The sequence below is a fragment of the Calidris pugnax genome, unplaced genomic scaffold, assembly GCF_001431845.1.
Source record: "Calidris pugnax isolate Ruff unplaced genomic scaffold, ASM143184v1 scaffold82, whole genome shotgun sequence".
Classification (NCBI taxonomy): Eukaryota; Metazoa; Chordata; class Aves; order Charadriiformes; family Scolopacidae; genus Calidris; species Calidris pugnax.
This window is the reverse complement of record NW_015090833.1, coordinates 2163443-2176435: the sequence shown is the minus strand read 5'-3', so window position 1 is coordinate 2176435 and position 12993 is coordinate 2163443. Positions and strand designations below refer to the sequence as shown.

Below are 12993 nucleotides of genomic sequence, written 5' to 3'. Positions count from 1 at the left end.
TAGGTTACTGATTTCTTTTCACATGAGCTTCTTTCCTGGAAGAAAAAGAAAAGCTGTTTACTTTAATGCAGGAGAGAAATTTGCAAACCTGCACAATGCATTAAGTTTGGCAAGATAACCAGGGCCCCATCTATTGAATCTACTTGAATCTGTTTGAAGAGAAAGGAGTACGGTGTAATAAATCAGTTGTAAACCAAGTTCAATTAGGAAACCAAGGCTGCTCTCTCCTCACAGGTTTTATTCAACGTCACCTGGAGTAGCCATTTTTAGGCACTCAACAAAATCTCAGGTTACCACAGCCTGTAGGAATAGCTGCAGCTTGTCCTAAAAGAACACACCTTTTAGATGCCAGCTTTAAATTGTTATTCTTCTAAGCAGAGAGAAGGCCACAAGAGCCCTTGCTTTACCTGTCTGAGCTGGCTTCTTGGAAATAAGCTCCCCACGCATGTAAAAACTAGATATAAACAACCCTGATCATTGCATACAAATAAAAACCAACATCAAATAATATTTAATAAAGTTTATTAGGTTACTGAGTATTATCTACAGTCATAAAATAGAATGTCAGAATTTATAACTGTACAAAGCAACGTACTGGTGAAGTGAGAGGAGATGGAAACAAAGGGAGCACAAAGAGCATTAGAAGTAGGGAGAACACAGCTGCTTCCCTGCAGTTCTGGAAGACACTGGTTCAAGTTGAAGGCAACCAAGTAGGGCTCCACACACACTGAATTTTCTTGTGTCCCCACCCTGTAACAGAAACTAGTACAAACCCCTACATTAAAAAAAATCATAAAATATTAGATTAAAAAAGGGGCACGTCATACCCCACCCAGTCTTGGCACCAATTCTGTGCTTTAAAAAATATACTATGCAAGTAGTTTATTTTTAAAAAGGTACCCTACAGCAGCTGTTTAAAACATGTTCTTATACATACACCACAAATATATATATTAACATTTTCAACAACTAAACTCATTTGTACCTACACAGAACTGAAGGGATAACTCAAGAGCAAAAAAAACCAACCACACAAACATTTTTCAAGACAAAGAAATGTGCAAAATAACCCCAGAAAGGCAGCATAGTAACCTGTGGAGAGGTCAAGAGAGCAGCTCCTGCTAGTAAAGGAGTGTCACCCTCTTTACTTGGCTACTGAGGTGAGAATCTATTTGGGATGTGCTGATTTTGCCTGAATTGCTTGTCCTGTTTATTGCAGTTCTCTCCTGCCCCAGCTTTGAAAAGTTTCGGCTTCTTCTTGCTGTTCCTGAAGACCACCCCGTTGGCCTCTGTAACAGTCTCACAAATTACATCCTGCAGCAATCACCTTCTGGATCTCATCTGCTGATGGTACTTCTGCAGCCCTACTGCTGCCACCTTGTCTGGGACAACTTCCCACCCCCAAGCAAGAAAACAGAACTATTCCTGCTGCATAGTTCAGTGGAGATAGGCTGATGGTCTACGACAGAACAAAGCCTGGTTTGGATGACTTTAAGCAGCTTATCTAAGAAGAGACTTTCCGGGGAGAGTCATTAGAGAAACACATTAGTATGCTTCCCTGAAGCCTTAAGGTAGAACAGGCCCTACAGAAAGCATAAATTAAGATGGCAAGGATCTATAGCTGTGTAACAAATCTCAGCTCCCAGCCTGTCTCACCCTATTGCAGAAATGTGTTCCTTCCCTGTCCCCACATCAGCAGGGGACACCTGAGCCCAGACTAAAACCTGCAGTTCTAAGTCAGGAAGAGGAGGGCAGGTGAAGACAGTCTGACTGCTCAGTCAACTGAGTCAAACCCACTGAGAAGGGGCAGAACAGAAAATGGAGCAGGAGAACTGAGAAAGCAATGGTTATAAACAAGAAAGCAGGATTCAGTGTCTATGAACTAACATGCTGAGAAGTCCTGGCAGAGATACAGACACCAGTGACAAACACCTTCTCCAAATTAAGAAGTGTGCTGGTGGAGGGTTCTTGGTTTTGCTGTTTCAGGGCTTGGGGTTGTATTATTTTTTTTTTTTGGTTTTTAAGAACTCAGCAATTAATTCTTAGTATTCCAGACTCTTCCCAACTCTGCTGGCCACCCAGTGCCTTTCCACTCTTAGGATCCGGTCTTAATATTTCCACTCCTAATACCTTCCCTTCCCCCAGATTATGTTCTTCCCTTTAGCTGGTACAGAAAAATCATTCACTCCCAGGCTCTGCCACCCAAAGGATGCAGTACAGCCTTTTCTCAGGAAAAGTAGGGAAGCACAGAGCTTCTGTAAAGGTTTCTTTTGTAAGTGTGCTGGGGAAGTGACTTCCAAAGAACAAAACACTCAGATATGAAACAAGGATTACTTGAGAGGTTGCCAGTAAGGGCAACTCTGTTGAGACTTAAGCAGTGGCAGGAATACTTTGGCCAAGGAGTTCCAACAGTAGCGATGACACGAGGGTGGAGAGCCCATTGCTCAGTGGGTCAGCTCCCATATTTTGCCTTGGTTCCAACTCTGTCCTTGTACATGAAGGTCATTGGTAGAGCAGGTAACTCTTGAGGGAAGCTGGCAGTGGCAGGGTAGGGATCTCATTCAGTCTTTCCTTGCCCAGAGCAAGCCTCACAGCTCGCCGACACAAGTCCATCAGAGGCAGTGGTTCAGCTGGGAAAAGAGATCCAAGACATTAACATCCCAACCCACAAGTCACACATTCATTTTGCTGGTTCTCAAAAACCCCCACAAAAAGACTGAACAAGAAAAGTGAAAGCTTGGCATGTTTGCAGGACCCAAGCCATTCAGCATTCACGTATCAAGAACTTCAGCTCATCAAATACACAGGCAGAGCATGTTTCTGTAGAGGTTATTTAAGCAATACATGTGTGCTAATGAAAAAATACTAGAATCTCCTAATCGAAGATTCCCCCCCCAAAGCCATTAAGTCAAGCCAGAACACATCTTCTAACCTGTGCCTCTCACTGCAGTATCGGAGAACCTTTGTACAAAATTCACTGAAGCAAAAAAGACTGCAGCAAAGAGTTTGATAGCATCATGTAATACTCAGAAAGTACCATGATTTCTCTCTTATATAGTAGGATAACAGCTGCCAACCCCTCCATTTGCACTACATACTTCCCACAAAAAACAAAGCCATCCGTCAAAGCCTCATGTCACTACTTGTACTGTGACATTTTCCATTAGAGGATTCCCTCCTGTGTCATAACCCTGGGAAATACACAAGCCTTTAGCTATCTTTTTTTGCATCCTGTACTTATAAACACTGAACAAGATAATACTAGTTTTTCAGGAATGGCATACGGGGGCCCTTTGATGCTGAAGAGTCATTCAGAACATACAGGGGACTAAGGTCAAAGCCAGAGTGAACACATCACAGCTGCACAGAAGGCACACACACGTTATTTTCTCACAGCTTCTGCTGCTGAGTCTGTCAGTGCTCACCTTTACAGCACATGCTGCTCAAGCCTGAGGGGTTTCTCCTCCCCCAAGAGAGCCAACACAAAGACATCCTAAATTAAGGCGATAACTGGACATCCTTCTAATAGCCTGAGGGTTCCGCATGCACCATTAGAAAGCTTCCTTTACAGATATCTTGGGCTGAACACAGACACCTAAAAACATCCGCAGGAATGGAAGAGTTTGGCTGAGAAGCTGCAGTTTTCAGGAACCTTGATAAGTGCCAACAGCTCCAGCTTCCACTACTACAAGCCAAATTAATCTGACTGTTCACACAGCTGTTTTAAACTGCTGAAAGACAGGAAAAGCTTAGTTTTTCTGAGCATGGGCATGTTACTGCATTATTATTTTTTTAAAAACAGAATTCATTCCACCAGTAAGGTGGATAGAAGTCCCTTCCTTCCAGGTTCAAGGATAACAGCTAACGTGGAAAGGCTCAAAATGAAGAGTGCTGTCAGTAGCCTCTCCTCAGGCTACTCCTGATTCTACTTGGGAAAGAGTAAACACTCATACTGCTCCACGTAGAAAACACTTCCAATGAAGAATGGAGAAAGCTAATTTTTAATAAAATTTTTGGCAAAGAGTCTGTGAGAAGGAGAGACTTGGTAAAATCAGGAAACACACACTTGAATTGGTCTGTCTCCTCCTCAAGTCAGCAGCCAGAGCTGAACTAATGCTGTTCCCCTCCCTTCTCCTTCCCTGCTATGGATCACAAGCTATTACCTGCTCCAGGGGAAGCTGCAGTGGAATGTTCTTCTAGCAGTTCTCCAAAATTTGTGCCAGTGCTTCAAGCATTAATTATTCCTGAGCAATCACAGCTCTATATGCACACCTTGTTCACACTGACAGCTGGGTGGACAGCACACAGATCTGTCAGGGCGATGCTGCTGCTCCCCAAGCCCCACCATCTGTCACACGTGTTCTGTGCCATGAGTAACAACACGGTTGTGCTCAGGCCAAGGTCCTGCTGGTCTTGCCTGCTCCTGACCTGCTCCAGGATCCACGCTGCCTCTTCTGCAAGAACAGGTCTCTACAGCTGGCCTGCACGTCTCAGCTCTGGCTCAGACACTGCCAGAGAAGCCTATTACTGGCAGCATTCCTTTGGCACTTCCCAGTGTAGATTATTCTTAAACCACTGGGGTACAAATATGCTGTATTCAAAGTCTGTCCCAATTCCTCCTGCTCCATATGGTGATAGCATTGTTTAGCCAGCATCCCAGAGGATGAGGGATGACCTTCAATGCCTATAGACATTAACATAACAAATACATTCCAGTTTAATGGCCTTAAAAGGGGAGGATCTTCTTCCCCACAGAGATTAGGAACAAGTACTTTGTCCTCATCTAGTTTGCACTGATAACCCAGTGACAGGAGACCGAAAGGGAAAGCAGGCACATCTCTGACCTCCTTCCATTCACGAGCAGTACAATCACTGGACAGTGTTGCTATTGAACATTCAGAAGTGGTTTAGAGCCAGACACCTTCTTTCTCTCTGTGCCAAAATAGCGTCCCGTCATCCCTGGCCTCAGGCCCACAATTCACTCCTGTGCTGAGAGCACACTGCAACCAAATCCAATACTGGAGGTGGCCGTTTCCTTGCTAAACCCAGTTCTGTGCCAACAACTCCACAGACTTGCTGGCTTTGAGAGGAGCTGCAGATTTTGGCTTTGACACTTCAGAAAAACCTGGTTACTGGAGCTGCTGCCATTCTGTAGGCTGTTGTGGCAGAAAGAGCTAGGTTTCCTTCTTTTGGTGAGAAAGACAGCTCTTGGCAGAGCACCGTTTGGTCTTGCTGAGTTGAAGCATCTTTCTCAAAGCACTTGTGGATTTTGCTCCTACCCCTTTGCGAGGCTTTCCTGGTTATCCTGACAGCTCAGTTTTTCTGGTGCCCAGTGTCAGTTTTGTTGTACCTCGTGTCACCATCACCAAGGGTTTGCCATTGCTGGCCAAGCATGAGAACGTGTTCTAAGAGCAAATAAAAGAGCCCAGTATCCTACAGCCTTTGGGCAGACACTGTTCTGGAATGCAGGGGAAACACATACTCTTTTCATATGAATACTGCCAAATTTATTTCACTAACAACATAAATCCAGATTTTAATCCACTTCCTTCACCTCTCTCCTCCACCCTACCCAGAGGACTGAGTCACAGTCTGGCCCAATGGGAACTTCTGACTATGAGAGATAACAGACTTTAGCACATTTGAACAGCCAAATTTATTACTAAGCTTAGCTAGAGATTGATGTCCCTATTAGTAAATGGCCTGGCATGCAAGCTGGGCTGGCTACAACATCCAGCCCCACAGCAGAAATGAGCACACCCTGCCTGAAGGATGCAGAGAAGTGAGCTACTTGTTTGAAAGATGAGATTTTCCCCATTTCCTTAGACAGGACAGATCTTCCCACTCTTGCCTGCAAGGGATTTCAAGTGTCCCTTCACTAGCCATTTAAGGAAGGTGACTGTCCCTCAGAGGCCTGTCAGAAGGACATTCCTGCTGATACTTTGGTAGCGATATTGAAAGGTTTGTCATCTCTAGACCAACAAATGGCATCTCCTTCTCCCACCATAGTAGCTCCCCAAACCCTGCTTGCTCCCTGCAGTGCCTTGGTAACAGCAGATGTTTACAGACAAGCTTTTTGATTTAGCCAGCAAGGATTCAGAGCTGTATCCAGCGATCCTACTGCTGACGTGAAATCCTCACCTCTCTAGAAAAATGAAAACCCTCCCCAGGATGGCCTAGTAGGCCTGCACCTAAATATCACGCTGCTAGAACAAATACAGGGAGTTATACTCACGGTCAAGTCCATTCAAGTAGCGCATCCGTATTTCACAGTGTCCCCACACTGCGCTTACCACTGGATATAGCTTTTTGCCTTTGAGTCCCCGAAACGCAACACCCATGTATTGCCCATCTACGATGAAGCTCAGCGTCCCATCGTCCATGTCCAGAACCACCAGGAAGGAGTCCGGCACGATGAAAGTTTCATCTGGTTCTAAGAAGGCAGGATAGGTTTTACTCGGCTGGTTCTTGCCGTCGTGGTAGAGTCTGTTGCGCCCAAGGTCCCACCCCCAGGATTCATGGTTGTTTCCTACAAGCGTGGTGTACCCTACGGAATGCAAAGGTGCATCTGCCGTGGCCACCCCGACCACAGCGTGCGTCCCTCGCTGCCTCATCGCCCACGTGATCTGCCAGACGTGCAGTCCTCGTGTGTAGCCCACTTTGCCTCTGATGGCATCTGTACTCTGAGCCACCGGATGCCGGTGAAATATGAGTTTGTCATCCTCTTTCACAAACACATTCAGCGAGCGATCGTCGTTGTTCCACGAATGCAGTAACTGGACTTCGTACGACACCGGAGGCATGTCCAGTAGCAAGTCTAGACGCGTGGGTTTGCTGTAGTCGAGTCCTTGGAGTTCCTGTTTCAGTGGCCTGTATACAGGGTCCCTCATATCCACAGTCTTTATCCCACCTGTGACCTTCTGACCCATCGTGTGTTCTGATTTTGCCTATTTATAGGCTCCCAAGGCAAGCTCATCGATTTACCCGGCCGCTCCTGCTGTCATTCAGCCCTCCAGAGAAAGTTGCTAGGAGACCTTGTCAAGATGTGCACCAGTCAGTATTGCCTAATGGATGGAAAGAAAAACAAGAGAGCAGTTAAACATTAGCGCACTCAGCCTTGTATGCAACATTCACAGAGCAGCTTTAATCTGCTTATCCTGACATCTTGTCCCTCCTTCCCACCAGCAGGGAAGGACAATGAATGCTGCTTATGCAGCAAACCCTGCAGAGCAGAGATAGCATATAGATCAAATAGATAGGTACCAAGTTTCTAATGCCCCTTCCAGAAAGGCACTTGAATTTCTGCTTGTCTAAGGAAGCAATAGATTCAGCCACCAGAGCTCATCTTCTCTTTACAGGGAACGCACCACACCTTATTACTGCATCACTGAACTTGAAGAGAGCGCATCTGTATTTTGGCTGCCTCCAGCAAACCTTGCTTTCACATGATGATCATCTATATGTTGTTCCCCACTAGAAAATTCAGGAAAAGTTTATTCGATGCAGAAGACTCAGAACCCACTACACATTGCTTAAGACTTAAATTTTTCCTGATTTCTTCAATTGGTAGGACTGAAGACAGTGTCTTGCATAAGTATAGTTTTGCCTGGTGTCCCAGCCTTGGTTCATACCACAAGGTCAGGCTGAGCAAGACAACCCAGTGAAGGGCCAGGCTGCCCACTGGTGTTCACTGCTCCAGCTCCTTCCAACCACCATGGAGAATTTCTTCTCCTGCCAAAGCCATCTCTGTAGCTATCCACAACGGAGCCAAAACACACAAGGCATTTAATGCTCAGAAAAAGAGTCCAAACAGCTTCAGTCAGTTTCTCACAGACAAACCTGTCTTTACAATTGCACTGCCTTTGGACCCCACAGTAAGGTGCTACAGCTGAGGAGCAATGAGGGATGGGTTTATATGGGTTACTGCTACTGCTCTTTAGTCTGAGCGGTCCCTAGCAAGAAGAGTCGATGTCCCTGGCATAAAAGGGTGAATAAACTTCTCCCTCTGCTGCTCTAGGGAAGTTGGAACTAGCTTTCAGAATGCAAAATATTCATAAATATAGCTTCCACTCTAGGGAAAGGAAAGCAGGCTGCATTTCAGGAAGGATGTATTTGTGTTTTAGCTGAAGAAGAGGGTCACAGACTGGCAAGTAGAACGGGAACTACAACAGGCTCAGTCTCTGCACTGTTTTTCCAGGGTCCAAACCAGGTTATTCATATAACACTACATTAGCACTTTGTGTTCCCCTAGCTGGTACTCCAGTGCTTCCTCTGCAGTCCTCACAGGTCGACAGACATTAGATGAAGACAACTAAATCCCAGCCTTCCTTTTTTTGGCTGACAGTTGTAAATGAACATTCTACATGAATGTAGATGCCCACGTTTCCTAGGGGAACCTTTAGGATGTGAGCATCCCCTAGACTAAAGGCTACATATCACAAAGACACACACACAAGTATCACCTCTTGTTATCCAGCCATAAATATTTTTCCCCCCTCAGCACAAACAATTCCAAAAGAGAAATAAAGTATTGAACACAAACTACCTCCCCATAGCAGTGATCAAACAAGGTAGGAGCTAGGCAATAAAAATTAAAGCTTCTCCATCTAGAGAGTTACAAACCTTCCACAGATCATCTGGCAAAGCAGCTAGCAGCCACTGATACAGCTTTGAGGACATAATTTTCTTCAACCCCACTAAAGCTTTTCTAAGTACTTCGGAGACCTGACTGCAAGTCCAAAACAGCAGAGGAGACCTGCTGGGTCCAGCCTTGAGGAACACCCATTCCAGCAGCTGTGGGTACTACCAGCCCTCCTGAGTTACCAAAGTCAAGAGCAGATAAACCTGCTGTATGGTTTGTCTCAAAAGAGCAGCTTCGGTTGGGGCAGCTCGTCTTCCCCAAGAGGAAAAAAATCCCCAGCTTCAGATGCAGAGTCCAGGGGGAGGAGCAAGATTCTTCTCACAGTTTAGCAGTTCTCCTTCCAAATTTCAGAGAAGCCTCTAAAAAGTTCAAGCCAGCTTGGCTAGAGATCCTAGCTCACTTCATGTACCTCTCCTCCAGCACCGCATCCACCAAAGTGTCTCTGCTCTCACTCAGCAACACAAACAACCCTCTGTGAGACAGCTGCCAAACTGGGGGCAGCTATTAGGAGAATTAGAAGTGGGAGGGGAGCGAACTAGCTTTCTAAGAAAAAAAAGTGTTATTTTAACATTTCCTGAAGTGAGGCAATCACGCAGGGTTCCTGCCAGCTACAGTCACAACACTCACTCACAACCAAGGACCTCATCTGGCATAGAAAAATAGAACATGAATCAGATCTGGTTTAAAAATAAGGTTACTGGACATAAGCAGCAAGGCTTCAGCTAGAAGGTGACAGGGAAGGCTCATTATGCTCTGGGTTAGGGAACAACTTGCCAGCTTCCCTACAGGCTTTTACTGCTGGTCCAGGGTATGCCACTGGAACAGCGAGCTCAAACCCTCTAGTTCTCAAGTAAAAAGAGACAAGACTACTTTTCCTTTCTTTCCCTCCTTTTTTTCCAAGTATGGAGAGGAAAATACCCAAGGTTCTTTAAAAAACACATCCCAGTGCACATTACTAGGCAGCAGTATAGTCATTTCAAACTATTCAGGGACCTGACAGAGGACAGTTCATTAAACAACTGACATTTAAGTAAGGTCCAATCACCTTATCAGCTGTTGAGATAACAGACTTCCTGCAATAAATACATACCATCCACAACATCAAAACAAATCCTGAATTGTTTAAGCCAGCTGGTCAACAGCTGAAAATAAGTAACAGCAAAACCAGCTGAGGGATGGCACAATCACTGGATGCCAGCACATCACCCTCTCCCAACACATTATATAGCTGTTCTGCCCCCACAGCTCAGTACAATTATGCCCTCATTTTTTAAAGGAAAAGTCTCTTCACCCACAAGACAATACAGGCACTTTCCCTCAGCAGGACAGATACAGAAAAGCTTACTCTCTTAAATTAATGGATTAATGCCCGGGGCAGCTTGATATGAGACACAGCCAACCGTGAATGAAAAGATATCCCAGGGAATTAGCTACTTCCAAACCTTTGAACTGTTACAGGTTTAAGTACAAGTGTAAGCACTGAAAGTGCTTTTATCTTATCATATCAACAGCTCAGGCTTGCTGCAATTCTGCTCTGCTTTATAAACATAAACTCATCCCCATGATACTCAGTTCTGCTCCCATGCTATTTTCAGTTTTATTGTTAACCTTCTAGGCTTAAAAACTTTGGAATGAAACTGTCTCAGAGAAAAGCGTTCAGTGCTATTTTCAGTGAGGATTAGATCTCCCTTCAGTTTAGCTGTTCAGAACAAGCAGGCAACTTGCCACACTAGAAAGATACACCAGGTTTCAAAAGAACTGCTTGCTGCAAATAGATCAAGGCAGGAGACAAAGAGATTTCAATGGAAGAATTCAAGTCCCTGCTCCCTAATAGGGAGAACACAGGTCTGCAAAGACAAGAACATGTATGGCTGAGCAGAGTTGGTGTTCAGCATCTTCTGTTGAGGCATTCACATGAATCAATTCAATTTCAAGTGTTCACAGCTGAAAAATAAATAGTTCTAGAAGCATCCTCTCCAAAACAAAGGGAAGCAAACAAACCAGAGTACTGGAAGATGCCTGCAGTTGTTTAAGCACCTGTGAGGTACTCACTCAGCCACCAAAACCCATCTGTTTTCTTGATGTCAAATTCCGGCAAACCCTTCTCCTTCAGTTAGACTTTACCAGAAACATTTCAGCCAGTTACAAGAAGTTTGGTAACTTCAGTTCAGAAAACCCACAGCTCCTCACAGGTCCTCCTTTGCTCTGCAGATCAAGACCTATAGGACACCTGTCTGGAAAATCAGTTACAAAAATACATGAAGGCTCTGAAGTTCTTTGATTCCTGATGCAGTTTTACTTCAAGTAAGCTCACTGAGTTACAAAAATACATGAAGGCTCTGAAGTTCCTGATACAATTTTACTTCAAGTCAATTTCTTCAAGTAAGCTCACTGGTGCTCTGTTCCCACCCCCTGCTCTCCCCCAATATTTATTGAGTGTACTTCTACAGATAAGGGGCCAAACCTTTAAACACCTAGCATATTCTGGGTGCTCTACAGACAATGAATCAGAGCCTTACCCTAAAGATTTCCAGCCTGGAAAACAGGTCAGGAGAAGGAAAGAAGAAGCTGAACTAAAGGCTCCCAGACAGTACTAATACTTGAGACTAAAAAAGCCACTGTAGTTTTACTCAGGTTTCCATGATTTTACTACAAAAACATTACGTAAACTTGGTCCATTTTCATGGGCTGAATGTTCATCCCACAAGCCACCAGTCAAAGGAGCAAATCTACTCCTAATCTGCTGACTAACCTGCTGGCAGCAGCTTACCTGGGGTCACCTTTCACATCCCTCAGTACGTGCACAACGAGTACGTCAGGAACTCCCCACAAAACCCCTCCACAGTGCTAACCCTTCTTTGATGTGACCTCTAGACACTGCTTCAACACCAGAGGTTTCCCCCTTCCTCCCTTGGTGGTGCTGAGAAGAACACATCCCTTAATCACATAGATCTTCTGCAAAACCAAGCTAAAAGCTGAGATGGATCAGTAATGCTATAAAACAACCCAAGTAGGGTGGAGAGAAAACTCATATTCCTCAACTAGCATTCAAACTTTAGCCCTAAAGACCCAGGATATTCAACTTTCACTGCTGTTAATTCTTAGTATCAAAAAATACTACCTTACTTGCACTGTGTATAGAAATGGGTCCAGGAAGGCTGTGACACCCCATCCACCACTGATGCAATCACTCCACCAGCATTTTCACTTTAGTACCCTTCTCACCCTATTAAAAATTGACCAAACCTTGGGGGGAAAAAAAAAGTAAGCTCACCTATGCTGTTCAAGAAGTTTTCCAGTGCTGTGTTAGCAGAGAACAAGCAGCCACAGAAGAGATGATGGGAACAACTGCACTAACAACATGGTCAGAGCTAGTTTTGGAGTGTTGCAATTTTGCTTAGATCAGGGCTGGGCAAGGCAACCCTCATTGCATAGCACTGGTTTTGGCAGCCCTGTCAGCCTCGCTGCCGTCTTGTCCTACACCGAGAAGGTTGCCACAGGGGCAACTTCCTCAGCCCCACCTCCTGAAGAGCAGCAGCAGTTTGGCTCAGCAGGTTTGGCTCTTGGCAGGGCTGCGTGGCCTTCACAGAAAGTGAAACTGCAGTCACTCTGAGATCACAAGAGGTTGGGCAAGCAAGAATTAAGAAAGATGGCACGTGTCCCGGCAAACAGGAAAATCCTCCAGCGGAGTAAGAGGCCCCTGACAAGTAACTGTGCTCAAGATATGCCAGGGATGGGGAGAACAAGACACTTAGTATTTAGCAATGCTTGATTTACCTAGACTACAAAGTTAATAAGCCTTATTCATCTACTAAGCAGACACTAAGAGCTCTGATTTTCTGTACATGAAGCCACTAGCATAAGCATGCCCACCCTGAGACATACCAGAAAAGGCTTCTGCCCAAGGAAACCAAGAGCATGTCATCATACAACGCTGCTAGGACTTGTAACCACTAAGAATCAGCTTGTCTGGATGAACACACCACTCCAACATTCCTCTCCTTGGGGTGATTCAGACAGTTTTTGCAGAACTTTGAGCTATTTTTGCAATGTTGAGAAGCAGCGTGATGAAGGCAGCATGCCCTCTTGCACCATGTATGGAGTGTCTGGTCCTCCAAAGCAAAGCACTGAAGTCACTCAGAGCAGCACATCTGAGTAAACTAAAGCCTGAAGTAACAACAACAACAGCAGCAGCCACCCATCCTCAACTAGACACCAACTTAAGCAAGTTTCCACTCTCCACCTACCCAACCAGTTCCTGTTAACTGCAGCACTGCATGATCTAGCAGAAAATACTACTAAGCAACAGAAAAGATGTTACTTTCTGCAAACTATTTATAAAGATGCAAGCA

The 12993-nt window shown here is 44.9% G+C and overlaps 1 protein-coding gene across 3 annotated transcripts in view; it reads right to left on the bottom strand.

Moving 5' to 3' along the window:
• Nucleotides 1–505: 505 nt before the first annotated feature.
• Nucleotides 506–12993, bottom strand: part of SPSB1 (splA/ryanodine receptor domain and SOCS box containing 1) — a 57954-nt gene continuing 45466 nt past the window's right edge. For 2 of the 3 annotated variants that reach the window (XM_014941484.1, XM_014941486.1), the window contains exons 2-3: nucleotides 6236–7064; nucleotides 506–2630 (exon numbers count right to left, since the gene is read on the bottom strand). In XM_014941484.1, coding sequence (XP_014796970.1) covers nucleotides 2503–2630; nucleotides 6236–6929 — 822 coding nt within the window. In that variant the 5' untranslated portion in view covers nucleotides 6930–7064 and the 3' untranslated portion in view covers nucleotides 506–2502. Of the gene's footprint in view, nucleotides 2631–6235; nucleotides 7065–8622; nucleotides 9074–12993 lie in introns of those variants that run through there. The other variant, XM_014941487.1, reaches the window with a different exon arrangement.